This window comes from Salvelinus sp. IW2-2015, unplaced genomic scaffold, assembly GCF_002910315.2.
Source record: "Salvelinus sp. IW2-2015 unplaced genomic scaffold, ASM291031v2 Un_scaffold1500, whole genome shotgun sequence".
NCBI lineage: Eukaryota > Metazoa > Chordata > Actinopteri > Salmoniformes > Salmonidae > Salvelinus > Salvelinus sp. IW2-2015.
The window spans coordinates 84,446-112,130 of NW_019942948.1; the positions used below are offsets into that span (position 1 = coordinate 84,446).

The 27,685-nt window shown below is 42.8% G+C and overlaps 1 protein-coding gene and 1 long non-coding RNA gene across 2 annotated transcripts in view; one reads left to right on the forward strand and one right to left on the reverse strand.

Moving 5' to 3' along the window:
* The window catches only part of LOC112071045 (serine/threonine-protein phosphatase 5), a 42,032-nt gene that overhangs the window by 8,643 nt on the left and 5,704 nt on the right, over window positions 1-27,685 (reverse strand). The window contains 8 exon segments of the mRNA XM_070439228.1: window positions 4,807-4,812; window positions 7,062-7,208; window positions 11,630-11,735; window positions 11,833-11,931; window positions 12,063-12,128; window positions 17,977-18,098; window positions 18,341-18,488; window positions 20,219-20,460. Coding sequence (XP_070295329.1) covers window positions 4,807-4,812; window positions 7,062-7,208; window positions 11,630-11,735; window positions 11,833-11,931; window positions 12,063-12,128; window positions 17,977-18,098; window positions 18,341-18,488; window positions 20,219-20,460 — 936 coding nt within the window.
* On the forward strand, window positions 8,711-9,419 carry LOC139024435 (uncharacterized). The gene is made up of 4 exons (XR_011475749.1): window positions 8,711-8,778; window positions 8,866-8,952; window positions 9,163-9,249; window positions 9,335-9,419. It is a non-coding gene; the product is annotated as an uncharacterized lncRNA (long non-coding RNA).

The window sequence follows — 27,685 nt, forward strand, 5'->3', positions numbered from 1 at the left end:
GGTTTATGCTGCTCCCTGCACTACCATCTTTTTACCTCCTCCTCCTCGTGGGCGGGTATAGCTGCTCCCTGACTCCTTCTACCTCCTCCTCCTCCCTCAGTGGCGGTTAGCTCCTCCCGACTCCTGTGCTTCCCTACCATCCCCTCCTTCAGTGCGTCCGTGTATGCTGCTCCCCTGAACTCCTTTTCTACCTCTCCTCATGTAAGTTCAGGGTATGCTGTCTCCCTGACCCTTTCTCTAACCTCCCTCCTCATGAGTTCAGGAGGCTAGCTCCCTGACAACTCCTTTCTACCTCCTCCTTCCTCAGTGGTCGGTATGCGTTGCTCCCTGACTCCTTCTAACCTCCTCTTCCTCATGGTCGGGTATTGCTGCTCCCTTTGACTCTTTCTACCCTCCTCCTACTCAGTGGCTGGTTAGCTGCTCCCCTGAACTTCCTTCTACCTCCTCCTCCTCAGTGGTCGGATGCTCTCCCTGACTCCTTCGTACCTCCTCCTCCTCCAGTGGTCAGTAGGCTGCTCCGCACTATATGGGCGGCGGAGGGGTGGACGGGGGGGGCGCTGGGAATAAAGCTCGGGGGGGAGAGGGGAGGAGGGGGCGGGTGCTGGGGGTGCGGGGGTCGGGAGACGGTCGCGGCCTCAGAGGGGGGAAGGGGGTGGGGGGACACTAACCCTGAAGCGCCTTAAGAGTCTACCACGCAGTTTCAGAGACGCTCGGGACTTAACCTAGTCTGAGTCTCTAACAGCGATTCATAATGAAACTTGACTCCCTGACTCCTTTTCTATACGCCGTCCCCTTCATACTCTACATTTAGCTCGAAGATGGAGCTCGGTTTTGATAAGAGAATCGTATTGGTTCGAGAGTATCTGCTCCCCTGATAACTCCTTCCTGTGATCTACCTCCTCCTCTCGAGTGTCAGTATGCTGCTCACCACTGGACTCCTTTCTACCCTCCTCGCCTCCTCAGTGGGCTCAGTCATGCTGCTACCTGACTTCCTATTTTTTACCTCCTCCCTCTCAGTGGTCAGTATGCTGCTCCCTGACTCCTTCTACCTCCTCCGTCGCCTCAGTGTGTCAGTATGGCTGTAAGCTCCCTGGACTCTCCTTCTACCTCTCCTCTCCTCATGGTAGAACGAGATGATGTCACGTGGCGCTCGACCTAACAGGCTCCTCCCCTCTACCTTCTCCTCCTCAGTGGTCAGTATGCTGCTCCCTGGACCTCCTACCGCGTCCTCCATCCTCCAGTCTGAGGCGTCAGTAGGCTGCTCGCCTGACTTTCCTTCTACGTTGCTCTTACATTTAAGGTTAGGAAAAAGGAAACTGTGGTATAAATGTCAGGGTAGTCCACGAGTCTTCTATTCCCATGTAGCGAGGTCATTAACACGAACTATCTGGAGACGCGGACGTGTCACCTAGAGACCTGCGAGCGCAGTCAGGCGCGCCTTGTTTACTAGTTCTTTATGCAAACTGGTCAACATTTCCCAGGAAGCCCATAATACTGACCCACCCTGAGTAGCAAAGAAACGCAGCTGTTAGGAAGGAGTGCAAGAGAACCAGCCTCTATCCCAGACCACAAATGATCTTAAGAAATAGGGATCAGGGAGTCAGCATACTGACCAACTGAGGATGGTGTAGGTTAGATTAGAGAGTGCAGCAGGCATCGAAGAATGATAAACACAGCGCAGACCATTCAATCCATGCTATGCCAGTATCGAGAGAAGACTCTTGCAGGGTATTAGTTAGGATGTGCGTCTGGAGCAGACTGTTCATTACCGACCTACTGACACGTGCAGTGCAAAGCAGAGAAGACCGGTGATGCAGAGAAGGATAGTACTTAGTTGTAGATGTGGCTAGCCACTGTGGGAGCAGCCTACCGCACATGCACGCTACGCTAAGAGGAGGATGACTAGGAGACTATCAAATGGAGTCTAGGAAGCAGCTTCTCTTAACATAACTCGTACCACTTGTATGTGTGAGGGAGGGCATGTGGGATATCGAGAGCACGGAGAGTCGAGATGGAAAGAGCTATATGTCCTAATACACAATATGACCAACCTGTGAAGCGCTAGCTCTAGAGAGAGCATGAGGAGCATTTGGAGGTAAGAAGAGAACGGTCAGGAGCCAGGTTATCATATTATACCACGGACACTAAGGAGGTAGTGAGACTAGTATGAAAGGGTCGTAACTCTAGGACCAGCGTCATAGCCTCTAGTCTATCTCTAGAGAGTGAAGGAGGAGAGATCTTAAGAAGCGTGGAGACCGTCAGGGCTGAAGCTAAGCATATCAACTAGAGACAAACCATCAGACGAGTAGGATATGGTAAAGGAACATCAGGTTCAGAAACAGCATACATACTTGGACCCATGCTGTTAGGATGATAGCGTGATAGAAAAGGAGTACAAGTGTACCGCATGCATATTCTCGAACCTACATTAGTAAGGACCAAACTTTTGAAACCTAAGAAGATATCATTCTCAGCAGTATACATGAAACTCCCACTGTGAGATTTTATGCCGCTGACCTGGGCTTCTCAAGGTTTGTGAAAATGTGACAGGCTCAGTACCTGACACACTGGAGAGGGTTAGACGGAGGAGCTCGACGACAGTTATCAGGCTAATATCCAGTCCACAGAGACTTGAGCGAGTGTATTTAATTTTGCCCAAAAATGGTTAGCAAGGGAGTCAGGGGCAGGGCATACTGACCACTGAGGAGGGGTATGAGAGCGAGTTTCTAGAAGGAAGAGGGGATACACACCTTGCTTCAATATGTTGGTTCAAACAGGGTAAACTCCGACCAAGTCATCGCATATAGCTCTTCTCATCGAATTGCTTAGTCGAATAAACTTTTGAAGAGGTTTAAATAACCATGCGAAGTGTGTACTAGTATCAAATATACAATAGAAAACTCTAATGTTTACATAGAGAGAGCATAATGTATATTAGTAGAAGCAGCTGAGTGTCAAGAGCATCGCTATATATAGGGTACAAGGCCGCACTCCACTCGAGATGTCACGCTCTTTCCAAAGTGAATGGCGAGCTGGTCTATCACGAGCTGAAACAGGAGTACCTGTATACAGTGAGACCTCTGAGGACTGTTCTGTTAGATCTCTCAGAGTCGAGAGGTAATATAGATCGGCTCATGATTCATAAGCCGTAGATTGCGTGCTGTTCTTTATATATTCTCTAATGTTTTTGAAGTCGGTAATTAACAGTATTGGTGAGGGTTGATCTCATTTCACGTTTTCTAATGAAACCATCTTAAGGTGGAAAGCCTACACTCAGCTAATATGCCAAAAGCGCTCGCACACAGATAAATATACTTTGTAAAATAATCAGTAGAGATCCGCTTATCGTCAGCCATTATGATTATGTGAACAGTACCACATCCGTTGATCTGAAGCTTACCTTCTAGATCGAAAAAGCTGTGGTTTCGCAGAAGTGGTAATAAAGCGTATCTCTACTGCACCTTCACTCTGAGAGCAATCTGGAGCGAACAGCTCAGCCGACCACTTCAGTCTGGATAAGTATAGGACCCCCGAGGTCCATAGGAGCGTGCACGTCCACACTACAGGTCAAGCGCGGTCAATAATTAGCGCGTCCTATAGACTATTGGGCCTTCAGATCATATATCCTCTCTTGCTATATGCATCTCGCATGTCCTAGTAACCCTATACTTCTTATAATTGACAGCTTTTTATGAGCTATAAACCATTCTGATCACGAATTCAGGAAAACACCATTACGTCAGTGTCGTTAGCAGATATGAAAACACCAAAGTATTCTGTCTTATACAGCCGTGGAGAGCACAATCAACCTAGGCCCAGTGCAGAAGTTTTAGGTTTTTCTATTAATGATGTCGGATGAATCTCAGACATATACACTTTTTTCTGTGTTTTTATGAGTCCTGTGTATCTCGTGAGTGTGTAATTATGTTAATGTGTATCAGCAAGTCGCTAAAGCGATGTATGAACTTTAGTTTCTTCTACAAATCTGGCCATTCTCGATATCCTAGGTCGAGGGTGTGTAAAAAGTATATTATGTGAAAAACATAAATAGAAAACCAAGGCTAGAGCTATTCGCCTACAGTGGATGAGTATTCCTAAACTCTAGACACTTAGGTTCTCAATCTGTTATTGAAGTGTTAATATTCAATAACGAGTGATTATCACTCACAATGATCGGCGCTATAGGACCGATCTATTGTTTACATCTTAATGAGATGAATTTACCTCTAGTGAGTGTCTTCGGAAACCATTAATGTTTAACTTCATCTGACACCGGAAAAACGAATACTCTACGAGGCAGTATAAGAACAATTATACGATCTAGAAAACCAGTAAGTAGTGTATATTCACATCCAAAAATTGCACCTCCTCCGCCTTCGAGTGCCACTGTGTTTGCATGCACCATCAATTGCTCCTATGCCGGTGGAACCGAAAGCGGCCAAAAGCCAAAATTCATGCTATTTTAAATGGGATCCGTCATCAAAAGCTTTTAAGGACAAGTGTAAAAAGTGATTGTTTACCTTTTATAAAACTATTGTGCACTATTAACAGACAGATGCTAGATCTATATAGGAACAATTTGGTCAAGTCTCTATCATCTGTCACAGCTCTCACATATATTATATATCAGAATGATTTATATCTGCTTAGGAAAATTCTGAATCAACAAGAGAGTTCTATTACACAGGAAAGTTGTAAATTGTTACGCAAGATCGTCTACAAAAATATATATATATCGGAAAATCGAGATCCTCGTGCATGACTTGTCCAACACACATAGAACTCCTCTTTAAAAGAAGACATAATCATGTGCTAACTGTCCAAAGGAGAGCGGACGCTTTCTATCCTATGGAAGGAATACTCAACCATGACTATATAAATAATCAGAAGAACGCTTCTCTCTCATAATGTCTGCCGCCTTCTAGCAAGAGTTCCCTGTCCAAGTCAGTACTAGTGTTGTGTTTAGGCTTTACACCATCTTAATCTTTTATTTCCTTTAATCTCGCCACAACAAGTCAGACAAGTAATGGCTTTTAGTCTCTTAATGCACCCTCTTATGCCCCTATGAGAAGCATACCAGCGAGCGACAGCATCCCGGAGCCTATTCAGCCTCAACTTCAACTTTCTTACTGACTATGAGAATCATCAGCTAGGATTTTCTCTTACGGCCAACCTACCCTATACAATATCAATCTACAAAGAGCTGGCCCAGTCTTAAAGGGCTTCACACTCGTTTCTTTCTCTCAAAAACACACAAGTAGAAGCCACGCAGACATACTATTACCTCACCATACAACAACACAGATGGCCTAGGCCAAGTCTACTGCTCTACAACATCAAACATGATGTCCATTTACAACCGGCCAATGACCATGTATTAGACCTAGATATTGTGATACCTACCTTATAACTCGACAATACATACGACATCGAGATGCCGTTGACACTTTTTTATCTAATTTTCTCTTAACCTACCCATATCACCTCCACACAGAAACTTTGCCCGTGTGTATCGCAATCGCCTACAAGCCTAGTACCATTATACATATGTACATCATCGCACATGACGACTCCCATGCTACCGAGGACCTCTGAGCGCAGAACCCAAACGTACAATCGAAAACCAGACCACACGCATTCCTCAGAAGCACACACACAACCAACAACAACGTCCAGCGCACTCGACAGATGCCTAGGCCACCTACCTACAACACACAGATGCCTAGGCTCAACCTAACCTACAACACCACAATGCCTAGGCCAAACCTACCTTAACAACACACAAGATGCCTAGCCAACCTACCCTTACAAAACACACAGTATGCCTAGGCTACAACCTACCTGTACAACACACAGATCCTAGGCCAACCTACCTACCAACACACAGATCCGAGGCCAAACCTAACCGTACAACACCACAGATGCCTAGGCTGACAAAACCTATCTACAACCACGACAGATGCCTAGCTACAACCTACCTACCCAACACACAGGATGCCTAGGCTACCGCCTAGGCATCTGTGTGTTGTAGGTAGGTTGGCCTAGGCATCTGTGTGTTGTAGGTAGGTTGGCCTAGGCATCTGTGTGTTGTAGGTAGGTTGTAGCCTACATTGTTAATAATGGAAATAGGCCTCTACTATACATGTTGTTCCTTCATAAGCTTTGCTCAGCTTTAAGTTCTTTGGACAAATCATTCCAGATGTCTTCATATTGTTTGCTCAATTTCACTTCTTGTTGCCTGTAATATTTGTAAATCAAAATAAAGCTGTGAGAGAGACTTGCCAATTGTTCCTATTTGAAAAGTGCAACTTTAGGACAATACCTTTAACTTGTCTTAAAGCTTTTGATAGGCCATTTAAAATTAGCATGATTTGGCTTTTGGCCGTTTGGTTCGCAACGGCAAGGAGAAGGGATGCATGATGAACTGTGAGGTTTGTTCAAACTACTCGTTAGATTTTCTATCTTGCTATTGTTTGTTCTACCCCTCATTATTACCTTAGGCCTATCATGTTTTTATGTTATTCAAAAACAACTTCAACTAAAGAGCCCAAAAGTCTATTAGATAAATTGTTTGCCGGCATGCATAAAAACTTACCTCATATCAAATGGAGAGAACATACAAAATGTAGCGTTTAAAATAATTACACATCAGCAAAAAAAAAAGTGTATATGTCTGAGATCATCCGACATCATAATAGAAAAACCTAAAACTTCTGACTGGGCACTTTGCTCAGCTTTAGTGAACATTTTAGCTCCGCCTACTAAGTTCTCCTGAATTCTGTAAAAGATTTATGCCATATTTATTAAAATAGGTTATGCAGGCTATAGCAAAGGAATAAGCCACTTGACATGGCCCTGCTGTGGGCTGCCTGGCCAGCTCTTTAATGCGCGGTGCCAGACAAGTTGAAATACGCTACACACCGTCTGTCTCATCACGATGTCGTACAATCATCTTCGATATCCGATATCGTTATATGGCCCAAACCTATTTCCCAGTTCAAAACGTGAAAGTACCAACTCGTATTTACGACCTTCCCACTTGGTTATGAACGCAGCATCACCTACCAGGACTTTTCCATTGATGCACTGGGCCAGAGGCAGCCACTGGAAGACCTCACTGAAGAGCGTGAACATCTGAGCGGTGTACTTGGCCTTCACCTCCCCCTCAAAACCATACATCTGGTTCATGTTGTCAGTCTCGTGGTTACCTAGTTACACAGGAACATATGGACATTAGTTACCAACACAATTTACCCTTCTCTAAACCCCACCCCAGAATTTTGGGCAAAATTAAAAATGTCAATGCTCTGATGGATACCAACTGTCGTCGAGTCCGACACCTCAGACAAGCTCACATTTCAAACCCTTGGAAGCCCAGGAGGGCAAAAACAGAGTTTATCCCAAAATAAATTGTTTAAAATTTGGCTAAATAATTGAACAGTACATATATTTAGCTACATAAAATACATAGCCTGTTGAAGTGTTATAACTGTTGAATTGTTTGTTAGCTAGCTGGTCAGTTAGTTCTCATTGAAAACAATGCCAGTGCTAGTAGCTAGCTAGTCATAGTTAATATAACTCGTTTTTCTCCAAATGCATGTTAGCTAGCTAAATTGGCTTTATTAGGAATATAACTTTCATCTGCTGTCGACATGCACAAACAATTTAAGAGAAGCTCCAAAATGAGTTAGCAGTTGGACTGCAGTGAGCCATCCAGTGGCTAGCCACACTACAAACTTAATTTGACCAGGTTCCTGTGAAGCAAGTATAATGACAGTCCACCACAACATACCCAAGAGTCTCCTGATTGGCAAGAGGTAATCTGTGTTTCATTTCATTGTGCATTAAAAACACCATTTGAGATCATTGTGAGGGGTTTTCTCCAGTGGTTTGAAAGGGGAATTGGGCTTCCTGGGAAAATGTTGACCAAGTTTGCAACAGTAACCAAGGGGGGCGGGTCTTAGGGAAGGGTCAATTACACATGGGAATAGAAGACTGGACACTGACATACAACAGTTTTCAACTTTAATGTAAGAGCAAGTAGAAGGAGTCAGGGAGCAGCCTACTGACCACTGAGGAGGAGGAGGTAGGAGTCAGGGAGCAGCATACTGACCATCTGAGGAGGAGGAGGTAGAAGGGAGTTAGGGAGCAGCATACTGAACCACTGAGGCAGGAGGACGAAGAGAGGAGTCAGGGAAGCAGCATCACTGACCACTGAGGAGAGGCAGTCTAGAAGGAAGTCAGGGAGCAGCATACTGACCATGAGGAGGAGGAGGTAAAGAGTCAGGGAGCAGATTACGAGAGGGGTAAGAGCGGAGCAGATATACACCACTGAGGAGAGGAGGTAGAAGGAGTCAGGGAGCAGCAATGATGCGGGAGGGTTGAGAGCGCCACTGACACTGGAGGAGGAAGGATAGAAGAGCAGTCAGGAGCAGCATACTGACCACTGAGGAGGAGGTGGTTAGAAGGATCAGGGGCAGCCTACTGACCACTGATGTAGGAGGAGGAGTAGAAGGAGTCAGGGAGCAGCATACCGACCACGAGAGAGGAGGAGTAGAAGGAGTCAGGAGCACATACCGACCACTGAGGAGGAGGAGGTAGAAGGAGTCAGGGAGAGCATACGACCACTGAGGAGGAGGAGGTAGAAGAGTCAGAGCAGCATACCGACCACTGAGGAGAGGAGTAGAAGGAGTCAGGAGCAGCATACCGACCACTGAGGAGGAGGAGTAGAAGAGAGTCAGGGAGCAGCATACTGACCACTGAGGAGGAGGTAGAAGAGTCAGGGAGCAGCATACCGACCACTGAGAGGAGAGGTTAGAAGGAGTCAGGGAGCAGCATACGACCACTAGGAGGAGGAGGAGGTAGAAGAGTCAGGGAGCAGCATACCGACCACTGAGGAGGAGGAGTAGAAGGAGTCAGGGAGCAGCATACCGACCACTGAGGAGAAGAGGAGTAGAAGGAGTCAGGAGCAGCATACGACCACTGAAGGAGAGGAGGTAGAAGGAGTCAGGAGCAGCATACCGACCACTGAGGAGGAGAGGTAGAAGAGTCAGGAGCAGCATACCGACCACTGAGGAGAGGAGTAAAGGAGTCAGGGAGCAGCATACTGACCACTGAGGAGGTAGAAGGAGTCAGGGACCAGCATACTGACCACTGGAGGAGTAGAAGAGTCAAGGGAGCAGCATACTGACCACTGAGGAGGAGGAGGTAGAAGGAGTCAGGGAGCAGCCCATACTGACCACTGAGGAGGTAGAAGGAGTCAGGGAGCCAGCATACTTGACCACTGAGGAAGGTAGAAGGAGTCCAGGAAGCCAGCATACGACCACGTGAGGAGGTAGAAGGAGTCAGGGAGCAGCATACTGACCACTGAGGAGGTAGAAGGAGTCAGGGAGGAGCACCCTTTAAATGGTTCAAACAGCCGACCAATCAGCCTGTTACAATTGCTTAGCAAACTTTTGGAAATAATTGTGTTTGATCAAATAAAAAAAGTTATTTTACAGAAAACAAAATAATAACACTTTCAGCATGCTTATAGGGAAGGGCACTCCACGGCTCGGCACTGACACAAATGACTGATGATTGGCTGAAAGAGATGTATAGAAGATTGGGGAGCTGTTCTGTTAGACTTCAGTGCAGGTTTTGAGGTCATTGATCATAAGCTATTGCTGTTTTTTTTTTTTTTTGGTGTTATGGATTGGGAGTTACTCATCTAATAGAACACTAATAAAGCCTCACTCAAAAGCCAAACCTTGACACAGAAAATATTTTTAAAATAATAAATCCGCTTCGGCCTATATCGAATCTCCCATTCCTCTGAACTTCTTTCTGAAAAAGCTGTTGCGCAGAAACTCACTGCCTTCCTGAAGACAAACAATGTATACAAAACACTTCAGTCTGGTTTTAGACCCCATCATAGCACTGAGACTGCACTTGTGAAGGTGGTAAATTACCTTTTAATGGCATCAGATCAAAGCTCTGCATCTGTCCTTGTGCTCCTAGACCTTAGTGCTGCTTTTGATACCATCGATCACCACATTCTTTTGGAGATATTGGAAACCCAAATTGGTCTACACGGACCAGATCTGGCCTGGTTTAGATCTTATCTATCGGAAGGTCGCAGTTGTAAAGGAGAACTTGTTCTCAACTGGCCTACCTGGTTAAATAATGGTGAAAAAAAAAAAAAAAAGATGCTTGCCTCTGAGGATCCTCTGACAAATCAACTGTAAATTTCGGTGTTCCTCAAGGTTCCGTTTTAGGACCACTATTGTTTTCACTATATAATTTACCTCTTAGTGATGTCATTCGGAAACATAATGTTAACTTTCACTGCTGTGCGGACGATACACAGCTATACATTTCGATGAAACATGGTGAAGCCTCAAAATTGCCCTCCCTGGAAGCCTGTGTTTCAGACATAAGTGGATGGCGGTAAATGTTTTACTTTTAAACTTGGACAAAACAGAGATGCTAGATCTACGTCCCAAAAAACAAAGATATCTTCTGTTGGATCTGACAATAAATTTCGATGGTTGTACAGTCGTCTCAAATAAAACGATGGACCTCGGCGTTACCCTGATCTCTCTTAAGACGAACATATCAAGTCTACTTCAAGGACAGCTTTCTTCCATGTATGTATCATCGCAAAAATCAGAAACCTTCTGTCCAATGCTGGCCTTCTAGGCAGAGTTCCTCTGTCCAGCGTCTGTGTTCTTTTACCCATCTTAATCTTTTATTTTTATTGGCCAGTCTGAGATATGGCTTTTTCTTTGCAACTCTGCCTAGAAGTCCAGCATCCCGGAGTCGCCTCTTCATTGTTGACGTTGAGATTGGTGTTTTGTGGGTACTATTTAATGAAGCTGCCAGTCGAATTTACTTGTCTTTCAAAAACAAGTGAACCCAAATTTTCGAACGGTAGTGTATATTGTATTGTAATTTACACTGTACCATGTATTAGACCTAGATATTGTGTATATACTGACATGTAGGCTGTGTGACATTTTTTTTTTTTTTTTACCCCTTTTCTCCCCAATTTTCGTGGTATCCAATCGCTAGTAATTACTATATTGTCTCATCGCTACAACTCCCGTACGGACTCGGGAGAGACGAAGGTCGAAAGCCACGCGTCCTCCGAAGCACAACCCAACCAAGCCGCACTGCTTCTTAACACAGCGCGCCTCCAACCCGGAAGCCAGCCGCACCAATGTGTCGGAGGAAACACCATGCACCTGGCCCCCTTGGTTAGCACGCACTGCGCCCGGCCCGCCACAGGAGTCGCTGGAGCGCGATGAGACAAGGATATCCCTACCGGCCAAACCCTCCCTAACCCGGACGACGCTAGCCCAATTGTGCGTCGCCCCACGGACCTCCCGGTTGCGGCCGGCTGCGACAGAGCCTGGGCGCGAACCCAGAGACTCTGGTGGCGCAGCTAGCACTGCGATGCAGTGCCCTAGACCGCTGCGCCACCCGGGAGGCCGTGCTGTGTGACATTTTAAATGTATTTCAGTCCTTGACTAATAGTGTTCTGTACTATGTATGATGTCATGTTTCATGTGGACCCCTGGTAGAGTAGCTGATGCTTTGGCAGCGGCTAATGGGGATTCTAATGAATACCAATAATCCAAATACTGACCTCTGAGGAGGTAGAAGGAGTCAGGGAGGAGCAGCTTGAAGCCAAACAGAGTCAGGATGACCTCTAGGGAGAACGAACCACGGTCCACAAAGTCTCCATTAAATAGCTGTGTTCTATTGTTAAGTGTTATAATGTACATTTCAATGAATACTAACACATAGTTTTACTGCACATGTCACTGTGGCTGTGACTGAACAGGATACATAGGGGTTGGTCTCAGAGGGTAAGCCGTTCAGCTCAAAGATGTTTATAAGATCGTAGAACTGTCCATGTGTGTCGCCACAAATGGTTATCTTTTCTGTCTGTTGGGGAGAAAACAGAGGACAGGTTTAGGCACAGGGACAGTTCATCTGCTGAAGGGGATAATCATCTTGACAATTGGAGGACAGGAAGAGCAATACCAGGAAGTCAACATACATCATGGATGTCTCACCTCTTTTAATGTGATCTCAATTAGACTGGGTAGTTTGGATAAGAGTTCTTTGACTTGGATCAGAATCTGAAAGGATACATTTTATTAGTTAACACAAATACAGGACTACATGTTTTATATAAGGGTTTATATTTCATAAGGTTTAGGGCAATGCGTAAGTTTAGTAAACTAGGGGCCTCCCGAGTGGCGCAGTGGTCTAAAGCACTGCATCGACGGTGCTTGAGGTGTCACTACAGACCCGGGTTTGATCCCAGACTGTGTCACAGCCAGCTGTCACCGGGAGACCCATGAGGCGGCGCACAATTGGCCTCAGTCTACACACAATACCCCATAAAGACAAAGCAAAAACAGTTTAGGAATTTTAGAAAATGTATACAAAAAGAAAACTGCAGAAATATCACATTTTAATAAATATTCAGACCCTTTATTGAGTACTTTGTTGAAGCACCTTTGGCAGCGATTACAGCCTTGAGTCTTCTTGGTTATGATGCTACAAACTTGGCACATGTATTTGGGGAGTTCTTCCCATTCTCTGCAGATCCTCTTAAGCTCTGTCAGGTTGGAAGGGGAGTGTTGCTGCACAGCTATTTTCAGGTCTCTCCAGAGACGTTCGATCGGGTTCAAGTCCGGGCTCTGGCTGGGCCATTCAGAGACTTTCCCGAAGCCAATCCTGCTTTCTCATGGCTGTGTGCTTAGGGCCATTGTCCTATTGGAAGGTGAACCTTGGCCCCAGTCTGAGGTCCAGAGCAGTATGGAGCAGGTTTTCATCAAGGATCTCTCCGTACTTTGCTCTGTTCATCTTTCCCTCGATCCTGACTAGTCTCCACGTCCCTGCCGCTGAAAAACATCCCCACAGCATGATGCTGCCACCACCATGCTTCACCGTAGAGATAGTGTCAGGTTTCCTCCAGAAGCGACGCTTGGCATTCAGGCTAAAGAGTTCAATCTTGGTTTCAACAGACCAGAGAATCTTGTTTCTCATGATCTGAGAGTCCTTTAGGTGCCTTTTGGAAAACTCCAAGTGGGTTGTCGTGCCTTTCACTGAGGAGTGGCTTCCATCTGGCCACTCTACCATAAGGCCTGATTGGTGGAGTGCTGCAGAGATGGGAGAACCTTCCAGAAGGACAACCATCTCTAGAGCTCTGTCAAAGTGACCAGCGGGTCCTTGGTCACCTCTCTGAACAAAGTCCTTCTCCCTCGATTGCTCAGTTAGGACGGGCGGCCAGCTCTAGGAAGAGTATTTGGTGGTTCCAAACTTCATCCATTTAAGAATTATGTAGGCCACTGTGTTCTTGGGGACCTTCAATCCTGCAGAAATGTTTTGGTACCCTTGTTAACTCGAAATGACACAACGACAAGGTTCCAGTTTAACTTCTTATGGCTGCAGGGGCAGTATTGAGTAGCTTGGATGGAAGGTGCACAGAGGTGCCCATATTAAATGGCCTGCTCCTTAGTCCCAGTTGCTAATATATGCATATTATTATTCATATTGGATAGAAAACACTCTGAAGTTTCAAAAAATGTTTGAATTATGTCTGTGAGTAAATGTAAATGTAAATGTTATAGTGGAGGCGCTTTCTGACTTTGGAATTGTTTACCGAAGGCGCGAACCAAAGTAGCTAATTGGACATTATCGAACAAATCAAGCATTTATTGTGGACCTGGGATTCCTAGGACTGCATTCTGATGAAGTTCAAAGGTAAGGAAACATTTATCATGTATTTTGTGGTTTCTGTTGACCCCAACATGGCGGCTAATTTGGCTATTGTTCTGAGCTCCGTCTCAGATTATTGCATGATTTGCTTTTTCCGTAAGTTTTTTTTTAAATCTGACACAGCGGTTGCATTAAGGAGAGGTATATCTATAATTCCATGTGTATAACTTGTATTATCATCTACATTTATGATGAGTATTTCTGTTGAAACAATGTGGCTATGCACTATCACTGGATGTTTTTGAAACTAGTGAATGTAACGCGCCAATGTAAACTCAGATTTTGTTATAAATATGAACTTTATCAAACAAAACATGCATGTATTGTGTAACAGGAAGTCCTATGAGTGTCATCTGATGAAGATAATCAAAGGTTAGTGATTAATTTTATCTCCATTTCTGCTTTTTCTGACTGCTATCTTTCGCTGGAAAAATGGCTGTGCTTATTGTGGTTTGATGGTGACCTAACAATCGTTTGTAGTGCTTTCGCTGAAAAGCCTTTTTGAAATCGAACACTGTGGTGGGATTAACAACAAGAATATCTTTAAAATGATATAAAACACATGTATGTTTGAGGAATTTTAAATTATGAGATTTCTGTTTTTTTTGGAATTTGGCGCCTTGCAATTTCACTGGCTGTTGGCGAGGAGAGACGCTACCGTCCCACATACCATTGGGTTAACCTCTCTAGGGTGAGTGCTTTGACAAATAGCACATTTTGATCTCCTTCCATATTTGTCCAGTGTGCCGGGAAATGGCACCCTCTTCTGGTTGTCTTGAGAACGTGACTTGTTGGCGCCTTTTCTCTGCTGCTCAGTGTAATATGCTGTGTCACTCACTTGCATTCAATCTGTTATTGGCGCGACAGACGTCTTTTCACCCAAAATTATTTTTAGTGCCGACTTCATTGATGCAAAAGTCAGCACAGTACAAGCAGTCAAAGCCAACTGTTTCTCCCTACCATCTAGACAGGCAGTATCTAGCAACTTGAAAGCTAACGCTGCATCCGGGAGAACCATGTCGTATTGGCGGATCCTATTGTACCTCTGTTCGAAATCAATGATGTAGTCCGTCATTGCAACCGAAATATCTCTCATAACATTGTCAAAGTTTGAATATGCCTCGTAGGCACGGTCTTTCTCTTCTTTAAAACCTTTTCTCAATAGGGTGTGCTGTTTACACTTTGAAGATTTTTCATTCCCAGATTAAACTGCCTCGTACTCAATTCTTGCTCGTACAATATGCATATTATTATTACTATTGGATAGAAAACACTCTCTAGTTTCTAAAACCGTTAGAATTATTTCTCTGAGTGAAACAGAACTCATTCTGCAGCTCACTTCCTGTCAAGAAGTGAGATTTCTGAAATTGAGGTCTCTGTTCCAGGGTCGGTTTATAAATTCCCTTATAAGCTATGGGGCTACATGCACTGCATACGCCTTCCCCTAGATGTCAGTAAGCGGTGAGACTTTGAATGGAGCGGATAGCACCATCTGGGGGAGTATAAAACCTCTTGGAACGGAAGTACCGACCTTTTCGACGAGGCGCCTGACGCAGGAGGGAAACCGGCATGGCGTCTTCAAAAGATTTCGGTTTAGCAGTTCTATATCTCCGGCTCTGATTTAATTTGTTTTTTGTCTTAAAAACTTCATACGGTAGTTAATTTAAACCGACTTATAGCAGTTTATTGCGATTTTCTGGAGTTTCTTTGTCAGGCGTTATCACGAGTTGGGCACCTCTCCGGTACATCGGCGTTAGCAGCTAATTTCTACAGGAGTAGAGGACATCTTTCAACCAAAAGACGATTGTTCTGGACAAAGGACCACTTGCCCAAGATTCTGATGGAAGATCATCCAAAAGTAAGAGTTATTTATGATGTTAATTCGTATATCTGTGGAAAGATGTAAAATTATTAGTCCTCCATTGATTTAGGCATGGTCTTGCTGAAAACGCACGCTGAATGTCGAGTAACGTTAATTTAAAAAATCTAATACAGCGGTTGCATTAATAACTAATGCATCTTTCATTTGCTGTCCAACCTGTATTTTTTTGTCAAGTTTACGATTAGTTATCGATTAGATTAGGTGCCTCTCCAAGATGGCGCCGGCCAGATTGCCTGAAATGTCGCTACTAATCACATTGTATAACCACGATTTGTGCTGCTAAATATGCACATTTTTGAACAAAACCTATATGCATTGTGTAATATGATGTTACAGGACTGTCATCTGATGAAGTATATCAAGGTTAGTCAAAAATTATATATCTTTTGCTGGATTGTTACGATCGCTAACATTTGCTACTGGTAAAAGGCTTGTGTTTCCGGCTATTGTGGTAAGCTAATATAATGCTATATTGTGTTTTCGCTGTAAAACACTTTAAAAAATCGGAAATATTGGCTGGATTCACAAGATGTCGGTCTTTCATTTGCTGTACGCTGTGTATTTTTCAGAAATGTTTTATGATGAGTATTTCGGTATTTGACGTTGGTCTCTGTAATTATTCTGGTTGCTTCGGCACTATTTCAGATTGCAGCTGCAATGTAGAACTGTGATTTATACCTGAAATATGCACATTTTTCTAAAGAAACATGCTATACAATAAATATGTTATCAGACTGTCATCTGATGAAGTTGTTTCTTGGTTAGTGGCTATTTATATCTTTATTTGGTCGAAATTGTGATAGCTACCTATGCAGGAAAAAAATGGTGGGGAAAAAAAGTTGTCTTTTGCTATCGTGGTTAGCTAATAGATTTACATAGTGTCTTCCCTGTAAAACATTTTAAAAATCAGAAATGATGGCTGGATTCACAAGATGTGTATCTTTCATCTGGTGTCTTGGACTTGTGATTTAATGAYATTTAGATGCTAGTATTTACTTGTGACGCTATGCTAGTCAGCTTTTTTACTGTGGGGGGTGCTCCCGGATCCGGGATTGGGACCAATTAGAAGTTAAGAAATACAGAATCCAGTGCTCTGATCAAATTCACCATACCGTCATCCTTGTTCAAATCCTCAACTGATATTTCCAGTGCTGTATCTCTCGCACTTCCCTCGAGAGATAATACAACCGCAAGTGCTTGCTTTTTCGTGTCCAGATTAGTAACCCATGTCCAGATTCCAAGTTAATTTTTCCAACTTTTGTACGACCTCTTCTAGTCGAAGCGAGGTGGCACATTGTAGTTATTAGCCATCCTCTGCTACCAATGTTAACTCGAAATGACACAACGACAAGGTTCCAGTTTAACAAAGTTTACTATACCGTATGAACACACTACAAAATAGCCATTCCCCTCCAGGCTAGGTCCATCAACAACTAGACTCCCTGCGCAGGCGCACTCTTGACTGAGTGATAGCCCCGTAATAACAGAAATATAGGGATACTTAAAACATGAACTTAACACCCTTCCCCTGATCTGTGCCTTGACACAAACCTGTCTCGAAGCTCTACGGACAATTCCTTCGACCTCATGGCTTGGTTTTTGCTCTGACATGCACCATCAACTGTGGGACCTTACATAGACAGGCGTGTGCATTTCCAAATCCTGTCCAATCAATTGAATTTACCACAGGTGGTCTCAAATCAAGTTGTAGAAACATCAAGGATGATCAATGGAAACAGGATGCACCTGTCTCAAGTCTCATACCAAAAGAGTCTGAATAATTCTGTAATTAAGGTATTTAAATTTGCAAACACTTTTTTTTTTTTTTATGTTTTCACTTTGTCATTATGGGGTATTGTGATGTCATTATGGGGTATTGTGATGTCATTATGGGGTATTGTGTGTAGATTGATGAGGAAAAACATTTATTTAATACATTTTAGAATACGGCTGTAGCGTAACAAAATGTGGAAAAAGGGAAGGTCTCTGAAAAGAATTCAAATGCATTCTATATTATTAAACAAATGTAAAGACAACATTAAAATTAACAATAGTCTGACAATATTAGCCTATCACTTGTGAATGACGTAATGCTGTCTTATCTGGTGTCCTGTGATCTTAACTGTATATCACTCTCATTTTTTATTAATTTGTAAACATTTCTAAAAACATAATTCCGCTTTGACATTATGGGGTCTTGTGTGTAGGTCAGTGACACAAAATCTCAATTGAATCAATTTTAAATTCAGGCTGTAACACAACAAAATGTGGAAAAGGTCAAGGGGTGAGAATAGTTTCTGAAGGTAATGTATGTGTACCTGATAAGCACACTTTCTATGCAGTTTCTTCTGGTCTTTGAAGCACTCCATCATCTCTTTCATGAACCTCATTGTCACCTTCCCTTCTTCCAGCTTCGGTCCTGTGTACTGGTCCTCGATCACTGCATGGTGGCACAATCAACCAACCAAACCATCAAATGTATATAGCCCATTTTACAGCGACATTTGTCACTAAGAGCTTTACAGTAACTTAGCCTCGAAGGGTCGATTAAGCACCATGTATACAGGCAGTAGCCCATTATTTATAGATATTAAAATGATGACTGCTGAATATAGTTTCAGTTATGACAACAAATATTTTATAAAAGTAATTAATCATAAAATATGATGAGAAACCACTCACTCATGTTTTCGATGTCTAGGGAGTCTACGACTGATCTCTTAATCTCGTCGCTAGCAATGGCTCTCTCGAAGGCTTTCCGCTTCACGATCTTGTTGCACTCCTGGTACTTCATCTTAGCGTCCTTATCGTTAGGTCGCACGCGCACTACCTAACCACACAACAACAGGCAAACACACAGGGGGAGAAGCAGAACTACAGTCTCACACAGCAGCACACCACCTTGCATCCCACTGCTGGCTTGGTCCTGGATGGGAAACCAGATGCTGCTGGTGCTGGAGGGCCAGTAGGAGGCACCCATTCCTCTGGTCTAAAAATATATCCCAATGCCCCAAGGCAGCGATTGGGGACATTGCCCTGTGTAGGGTGCCATCWTTCGGGTGGGACATTAAACAGGTGTCCTGACTCTGATCACTAAAGATCCCATGGCACATTTCAAAGAGTAGGGGTGTTAACCCCGGTGTTCTGGCTAAACTCCTAATCTGACCCTCATACCATCATTGTCACCTAATTATCCCCAGCTTACAATTGGCTCATTCATTCGCCCCTCTCCCCGTAAGTCTTCCCCACATCGTTGCTATAAATGAAAATGTGTTCTCAGTCAACTTACCTGGTAAAAATAAGGGTAAAAACAGTATTACATAAAGGTCAGTCTCATTAACACTATGGCAGTATTACATAAAGGTCAGTCTCATTAACACTATGGCAGTATTACATAAAGGTCAGTCTCATACAGACAGTATTACATAAAGGTCAGTCTCATTAACACTATGACAGTATTACATAACGGTCCAGTCTCATACAGACAGTATTACATAAAGGTCAGTCTCATTAACACTATGACAGTATTACATAAAGGTCAGTCTCATACAGACAGTATTACATAAAGGTTAGTCTCATTAACACTGACAATATTACATAAAGGTTAGTCTCATTAACACTGACAATATTACACTAAAGGTCAGTCTCATACAGACAGTATACATAAAGGTCAGTCTCATTAACACTATGACAGTATTACATAAAGGTTAGTCTCATTAACACTATGGCAGTATTACATAAAGGTTAGTCTCATACAGACAGTATTACATAAAGGTCAGTCTCATTAACACTATGAAATATTACATAAAGGTTAGTCTCATTAACACTATGACAATATTACATAAAGGTTAGTCTCATTAACACTATGACAATATTACATAAAGTAGTCTCATAACACTGACAATATTACATAAAGGTTAGTCTCATTAACACTATGACAATATTACATAAAGGTTAGTCTCATTAACACTATGACAGTATTACATAAAGGTCAGTCTCGTACAGACAGTATTACATAAAGGTCAGTCTCGTATAGACAGTATTACATAAAGGTCAGTCTCGTATAGACAGTATTACATAAAGGTCAGTCTCATTAAACACTATGACAGTATTACATAAAGGTCAGTCTCATACAGACAGTATTTACATAAAGGTCAGTCTCATTAACACTATGACAATATTACATAAAGGTTAGTCTCATTAACACTATGACAGTATTACATAAAGGTCAGTCTCGTATAGACAGTATTACATAAAGGTCAGTCTCGTATAGACAGTATTACATAAAGGTCAGTCTCAAATAAACAATATGACAGTATTACATAAATTCTCAAATACTATATCAGTACGCTGCTCGTCATAGCACATGCAGATCAAAACACTGCTATAACTCTGATTAATGTGTTTACATGTCCTAATAATTCAGTTTAATATCTCATGATTACTGTGCAGGTAAACGTACTCAATAATGTCATCTTGCTGACTGTACCTTTAAGCCTCCTCTCCTGTCATCTTGCTGAGTCTAACTTTCCTGTCTCGACTAACCCTGTCCTGTCTTACCGTCTCGTAGTCCTTGAGTGCAGCCTTGAACTTGCCCAGGGCCATGTTGGACGTGGCTCGGCGGTAGTAACCCTTGATGTAGTTCTGGTCGATCTCCAGACACTTGGTGGCGTCGGCCAGAGCGTAGCCATAGCACTCTGTCCGCAGGTACGCCAGGCTGCGGTTGGAGAAGTAGATGGCGCTGGACGGGTTGAGCTCCAACGCCTCCGTGTAGTATTTGATCGCGTTCTCATAGTCTCTCTCTAGAAAACAACATCACAATTATTCTCATACTCTATCTCCAGAAAAGGGTTCAAAGGTTGCATTGTAATGTATAGCACTGTAAGACACATACACACAGTAGGAAGTAGGGATGCACGATATATCGGTAAACATATCAGAAATCGGGCGAAATAAGCTAAAGATGCCAACATCGGTATCGGCCCGATGTCTAGTTTAACGCCGATGTGAAAAACCAATGTCAAAGCTGACATGCATGCTTAAACTCAGCAAAAACACAAACGTCCTTTTTTCTGGACCCTGTCCTTCAAAGATAATTTGTAAAAATCCCAATAACTTCACAGATCTTCATTGTAAATGGTTTAAACACTGTTTCCCATGCTTGTTCAATGAAACAAACAATTAATGAACATGCACCTGTGGAACGGTCGTTAAGACTAACAGCTTACAGACGGTAGGCAATTAAGGTCACAGTTATGAAAACTTAGGACACTAAAGAGGCCTTTCTACTGACTCTGAAAAACACCAAAAGAAAGATGCCCAGGGTCCCTGCTCATCTGCGTGAACATGCCTTAGGCATGCTGCAAGGAGGCATGAGGACTGCAGATGTGGCCAGGGCAATAAATGGCAATGTCCGTACTGTGAGACGCCCAAGACAGCGCTACATGGAGAAAGGACAGACAGCTGATCGTTCTCGCAGTGGCAGACCACGTGTAATAACACCTGCACATCCAAACATCACACCTGCGGGACAGGTACAGGATGGCAACAACAACTGCCCGAGTTACACCAGGAACGCCCAATCCCTCCATCAGTGCTCAGACTGTCCGCCATAGGCTGAGAGAGTCTGGACTGAGGGCTTGTAGGCCTGTTGTAAAGGCAGGTCCTCACCAGACATCACCGGCAACAAGGTAGCCTATGGGCACAAACCCATCGTCGCTGGACCAGACAGGACTGTCAAAAAGTGCTCTTCACTGACGAGTAGCGGTTTTGTCTCACCAGGGGTGATGTTTGGATTCGCATTTATCGTTGAAGGAATGAGCGTTACACCGAGGCCTGTACTCTGGAGCAGGATCGATTTGGAGGTGGAGGGCCCGTCATGGTCTGGGGCGGTGTGTCACAGCATCATCTGACTGAGCTTATTGTCATTGCAGGCAATCTCAACGCTGTGCATTACAGGGAAGATATCCTCCTCCCTCATGTGGTACCCTTCCTGCAGGCTCATCCTGACATGACCCTCCAGCATGACAATGCCACCAGCCATACTGCTCGATTTGTGCGTAATTTCCTGCAAGACAGGAATGTCAGTGTTCTGCCATGGCCAGCGAAGAGCCCGGATCTCAATCCCATTGAGGACATCTGGGACCTGTTGGATCGGAGGGTGAGGGCTAGGGCCATTCCCCCCAGAAATGTCCGGGAACTTGCAGGTGCCTTAGTTGAAGAGTGGGGTAACATCTCACAGCAAGAACTGTCAAATCTGGTGCCGTCCATGAGGAGGAGATGCACTGCAGTACTTAATGCAGCTGGTGGCCACACCAGATACTGACTTACTTTTGATTTTGACCCCCCCTTTGTTCAGGGACACATTATTCCACTTCTGTTAGTCACGTCTGTGGAACTTGTTCAGTTTATGTCTCAGTTGTTGAATCTTGTTATGTTCATACAAATATTTACACGTTAAGTTTGATGAAAATAAACGCAGTTGACAGTGAGAGGACTTTTTTTGTTGTTGATGAGTTTAAATAACGTAGGTACATGACGTAATGATGCCACGTAAAATTGTGCTACACGTGCAACACAGCATTCCTAACCTAGCCCACAATGTCTGCTGTGTGGATCGAGCGGTCAACAAATCGAGCAGTCATTTGAAAGCGTAAGAACATTTCAGCAAGACAACTCAAAAGGCGAAATCCATTAACGCCAAGATAATGGAATTCATTGCTTTTAACAATCAACTAGAGGTCGACCGATTAAAAATCGGAATGTCCGATTAAYTAGGGCCGATTTCAAGTTTTCATAACAATCGATAAATCGGCATTTTTGGACACCAATTGTGGCCGATTACATTGCACTCCATGAGGAGACTGCGTGGCAGGCTGACTACCTGTTACGTGAGTGCAGCAAGAAGCCAAGGTAAGTTGCTAGCTAGCATTAAACTTATTTTATAAAAAACAATCAATCTTAACATAATCACTAGTTAAACTAGTAATATCATCAACCATGTGTAGTTATCTAGCTTGTCCTGCGTTGCATATAATCGATGCGGTGCCTGTTAATTTCTCATCGAATCACAGCCTACTTCGCCAAACGGGTGATGATTTAACGAGCGCATTCGCGAAAATAGCACTGTCGTTGCACCAATGTGTACCTAACCATAAACATCAATGCCTTTCTTTAAAATCAATACACAAGTATATATTTTTAAACCTGCATATTTAGTTAATAGTGCCTGCTAACATGAATTTCTTTTAACTAGGGAAATTGTGTCACTTCTCTTGAGTTCTGTGCAAGCAGTCAGGGTAAATGCAGCAGTTTGGGCCACCTGGCTCGTTGCGAACTGTGTGAAGACCTTTATTCCTAACAAAGACCGTAATTAATTTGCCAGAAATGTACATAATTATGACATAACATTGAAGGTTGTGCAATGTAACAGCAATATTTAGACTTAGGAATGCCACCCGTTAGATAAAATACGGAACGGTTCTGTATTTCACTGAAAGAATTTGTTTTCGAAATGATAGTTTCCGGATTTGATCATATTAATGACCAAAGGCTCGTATTTCTGTGTGTTATGTTATAATTAAGTATGATTTGATTTGATAGAGCAGTCTGACTGAGCGGTGGTAGGCAGCAGCAGGCTCGTAAGCATTCATTCAAACAGCACTTTCATGCGTTTGCCAGCAGTTCTTCGCTGTGCTTCAAGCATTGAGCTGTTTATGACTTCAAGCCTATCAACTCCCGAGATTAGGCTGGTGTAAACGATGTGAAATGGCTAGCTAGTTAGCGGGGTACGCACTAATAGCGTTTCAATCGGTGACCTCACTCGCTCTGAGACCTCGAAGTAGTTGTTCCCCTTGCTCTGCAAGGGCCGCGGCTTTTGTGGAGCGATGGGTAAAGATGCTTCGAAGGTGGCTGTTGTTGATGTGTTCCTGGTTCGAGCGCAGGTAGGGGCGAGGAGAGGGACAGAAGCTATACTGTTACACTGGCAATACTAAAGTGCCTATAAGAACATCCAATAGTCAAAGGTATATGAAATACAAATGGTATAGAGAGAAATAGTCCTACAATTCCTATAATAACTACAACCTAAAACTTCTTACCTGGGAATATTGAAGACCCAAGTTAAAAGGAACCACCAGCTTTCATATGTTCTCATGTTCTGAGCAAGGATCTTAAACGTTAGCTTTTTTACTTGGCACATATTGCACTTTTACTTTCTTCTCCAACACTTTGTTTATGCATTATGTAAACCAAATTGAACATGTTTCATTATTTATTTGAGGATACATTTATTTTATTGATGTATTATATTAAGTTTAAATAAAAGTGTTGATTCAGTATTGTTCTAATTGTCATTATTACAAAAAAATTATAATAATATAAAATATATTTAAAGAACAATTCTGCCGATTAATCGGTATCGGCTTTTTTTGGGTCCTCCAATAAATCGGTATCGGCGTTGAAAACTCATAATCGGTCGATCTCTACAATCAACCGTTCTGTCGTGGGTGATGTTGGCTTTCGCGATTGGTCGAGCACCGGTATACACTAACGTTACCAAGTGCGCTATTGTTCAGATGTTGGCCTACCGGAGTTATACAGTAATAGCGTCACTATGGGTCTTTGCGTGTCAAAAAACAACGTGTTTGACGTGTTAAATAAGCCGTGTTAAATAAGCCTTAAATTTGACACGTCAAATAACACAGTTCTATTATAGAATATTGTGTGTTCCGAATTAGCACGTGCAAGCCAGGCACTGTCAAAGTCAGCAAACAAGCAAACACCGGCCACGAACGATGTGTTTACAATACCCCGTTGGTAATAAAGCATTATTTTGTCGACCGCAACTTCTGGGGTAGCTAGCTGTAGCTTGGTACCTAGCTAGCACCAATACAACCAGCCTGAAAACAATGCCCAGTAGAAACTGCAGTCGTTTTCACTATTCTGAGCAATGATTTAGGAATCCTTGTAAGTATTAACTAGGTAGCCACTAGTTGTTCGCCTATTGAAATTGAACTTCAGTACATGAAAATAAATAGCAAGCCAGCTACTTAACCCTGTTGCCAAAGGCTAACGTTATTAGCAGCCAGCTAGCTTCATCTGGCTAGTGAGGCTCGACCGGACCGGGTTGTGTTTTGAAGCTAGCCACAATAAGGATTAAGCACAATAGTGGAATTTGCGTTTTGCCTTCAAAATAAAAGTGTGTTATTGACAGTGATGCAAAGGAATACAAATAATAGAATTATGCCATACTTTTATTTTGAAGGCTAAACGCAAATTTCACGATTGTGGCTAATCCTTATTGTGGCTAGCTTCACATAGATGGGTCGCGACCACCATTAATCAAATAAGAACTGCCTTATAAATTAGGGTTATTTTAGATGACACCCAGCTATATAGTTAGCTAGCTAACTATAGCAACTGAAACAGTGTCAAATGGTGTTACTTGACACATCAAATAGTGTTATTTGACGTGTATCTTTTTTGACACGCAAGACCCAAACAGCGTTTCATAGAAATTCTGGTTGAGAATGAAACGACTGAACAAATGAACAACGAAACAGCACAGCAAGTAAGTGAAAGAAATAGGTTTTGATTATGTTTTACTGGTAATGGGGACATAAGTAAATGCCAACAAAATAACTTTTTGGTCAGTGTGGTGTTTGTGTGTAACCTTTATTTAACTAAGCAAGTCTGTAAATAAGAATTTGTTAACTATGACGGCCTAGACGATGCTGGGCCAATTGTGCGCTGCCCTTTGGGACTCCCAATCACAGCCGGATGTGATACAGCCTGGATTCGAACCAGGGACTGTAGTGACGCCTCTTGCACCGAGATGCAGTGCCTTAGACTGCTGTGTCCATGTGTGTTTTAACTATTTAACTGTACTAGAATGCTTAAAAAGGCAGCTAAAATTTTAAATATCAGTATAGTTTTTTTTTTTGTCAAGGAAAACATCGGATATTGGCCAGAAATGTCATTTCGGTGCATCACTAGTGTATAATATACCATATTCTAGCTCTGAGTTTCTACTTTTAGCCAATATAAAAAACACAATTTCAAATTTTGCTACATAAGACCGAATCGAGCCGGTCGGTCACAAATAAAAACAAATCTATACATTTCTATAAAAAAAAAAATACAAGATTTGTAATTCATTTTTTACCAAGATCTTAGTCGTGCAATTTTACATCTAAGATGTTTGGTGCAGTATTTCTCAAGTGAAAACGTTTGCATGAAATAAAACACTTAATTGAAGAAACCCTATGGGTGACCAACCACCGACGAAGGGGCGTTGACTTTGGCTACCGAACCTCGGCTTGCCTCCCCCAAAAATTGGACCGGTAAATAAAATTGACATAGGTCAATTGTCCGGGAGAAGAAAAAAATCCCATTGCAAAACAACACTTTTTAGCCTCTTCACTGATGGAAATACTCAACACCTGCATTGCTTGCTGTTTGGGGTTTTAGGCTGGGTGTCTGTACAGCACTTCGAGATATTAGCTGATGTACGAAGGGCTATATAAAATAAAMTTGATTGATTGATTGATTGAATGTAAATACATATGACTGTTCACGCTCATCTGTCTATAGGTTAATTTGCATATTTTTATGGAATTAAATTGGCATGTGTATAGGCTACAGTATATTCGTTACGTATCTTCTTTATCACACCCGTACATACAGATACAGAGCCATCGAGTGGAAAACCTGTCATACTGAGTGGGAGCTATTACTGCAGCATTTAAAACAGCAACAGAAGGCAAGCTTCAACAGCGCGTCACACACCACTTTGCAAAGAGCTGGAGGCTATACATTTTGAAAACATATACTTAAATTGTTTGAAACCTGAACAATTAAATACATATGGAGGCATGTCTTACATTGATACAAAGTAATCTATTAGATCTCTTTCTAAATTTCTAACGGATATTTTAATCTGTCTTTTTGACAAGTGTTTTCCGCTAATTGCAATATGAAACGAACATTCGCGCATAGCCTAATGCCTTGTGCGCATAACTGCGCTTATAATGTGAAGAGATAATAGTTTATCAACATTTTAAGATAAACGTTTAGATCTGTTGCATCAGCCTCATTGCTTTTTAACGTGTTTTAATGTAACCATAGGGTGTTTTAATGTAACCATAGGCCCGTAATCACTACCCCATAGAAACTCATTCCACTACAGTAACTACTACCCATAGAGAAACTCATTCCACTACATAACTCACTACCCATAGAAACTCATTCCACTACAGTAACTCACTACCCATAGAAACTCATTCCACTACAGTAACTCACTACCCCATAGAAACTCATTCCACTACAGTAACTCCTACCCCATAGAAACTCATTCCACTACAGTAACTCACTACCCCATAGAAACTCATTCCACTACAGTAACTCACTACCCCATAAGTAAACTCATTCCACTACAGTAACTCACTACCCATAGAAACTCATTCCACTACAGTAACTCACACCCATAGAAACTCATTCCACTACAGTAACTCACTACCCATAAGAAACTCATTCCACTACAGTAACTCCCTACCCCATAGAAACTCATTCCACTACAGTAACTCACTACCCCATAGAAACTCATTCCATACATTAACTCGCTCCCCATAGAAACTCTCCCAATCCCTTGTATCTCTGACATAATGCATCCTCTCCCATCTGTCTCTCATCATCACCCTGACAGTTTCAGAGGTGATGTGTAGTAGTGTAAAGCTGAGCAGCAGGAAGCTCAATTAGATGACTATGGCCAGGGTACTGTAGTGTAGCAGGGACTGTAGCGTACAGTGTTAGTATAGCAGGTACTGTAGTGTAGCAGGGAACTGTAGTGTAGCAGGGGACTGTAGCAGGGTACTGTAGTGTATCAGGGAACTGTAACAGGGTACTGTAGTGTAGCAGGGGACTGTAGCGTACCAGTGTAGTATAGCAGGGTACTGTAGTGTAGCAGGGAACTGTAGTGTAGCAGGGAACTGTAGCAGGGTACTGTAGTGTATCAGGGAACTGTACAGC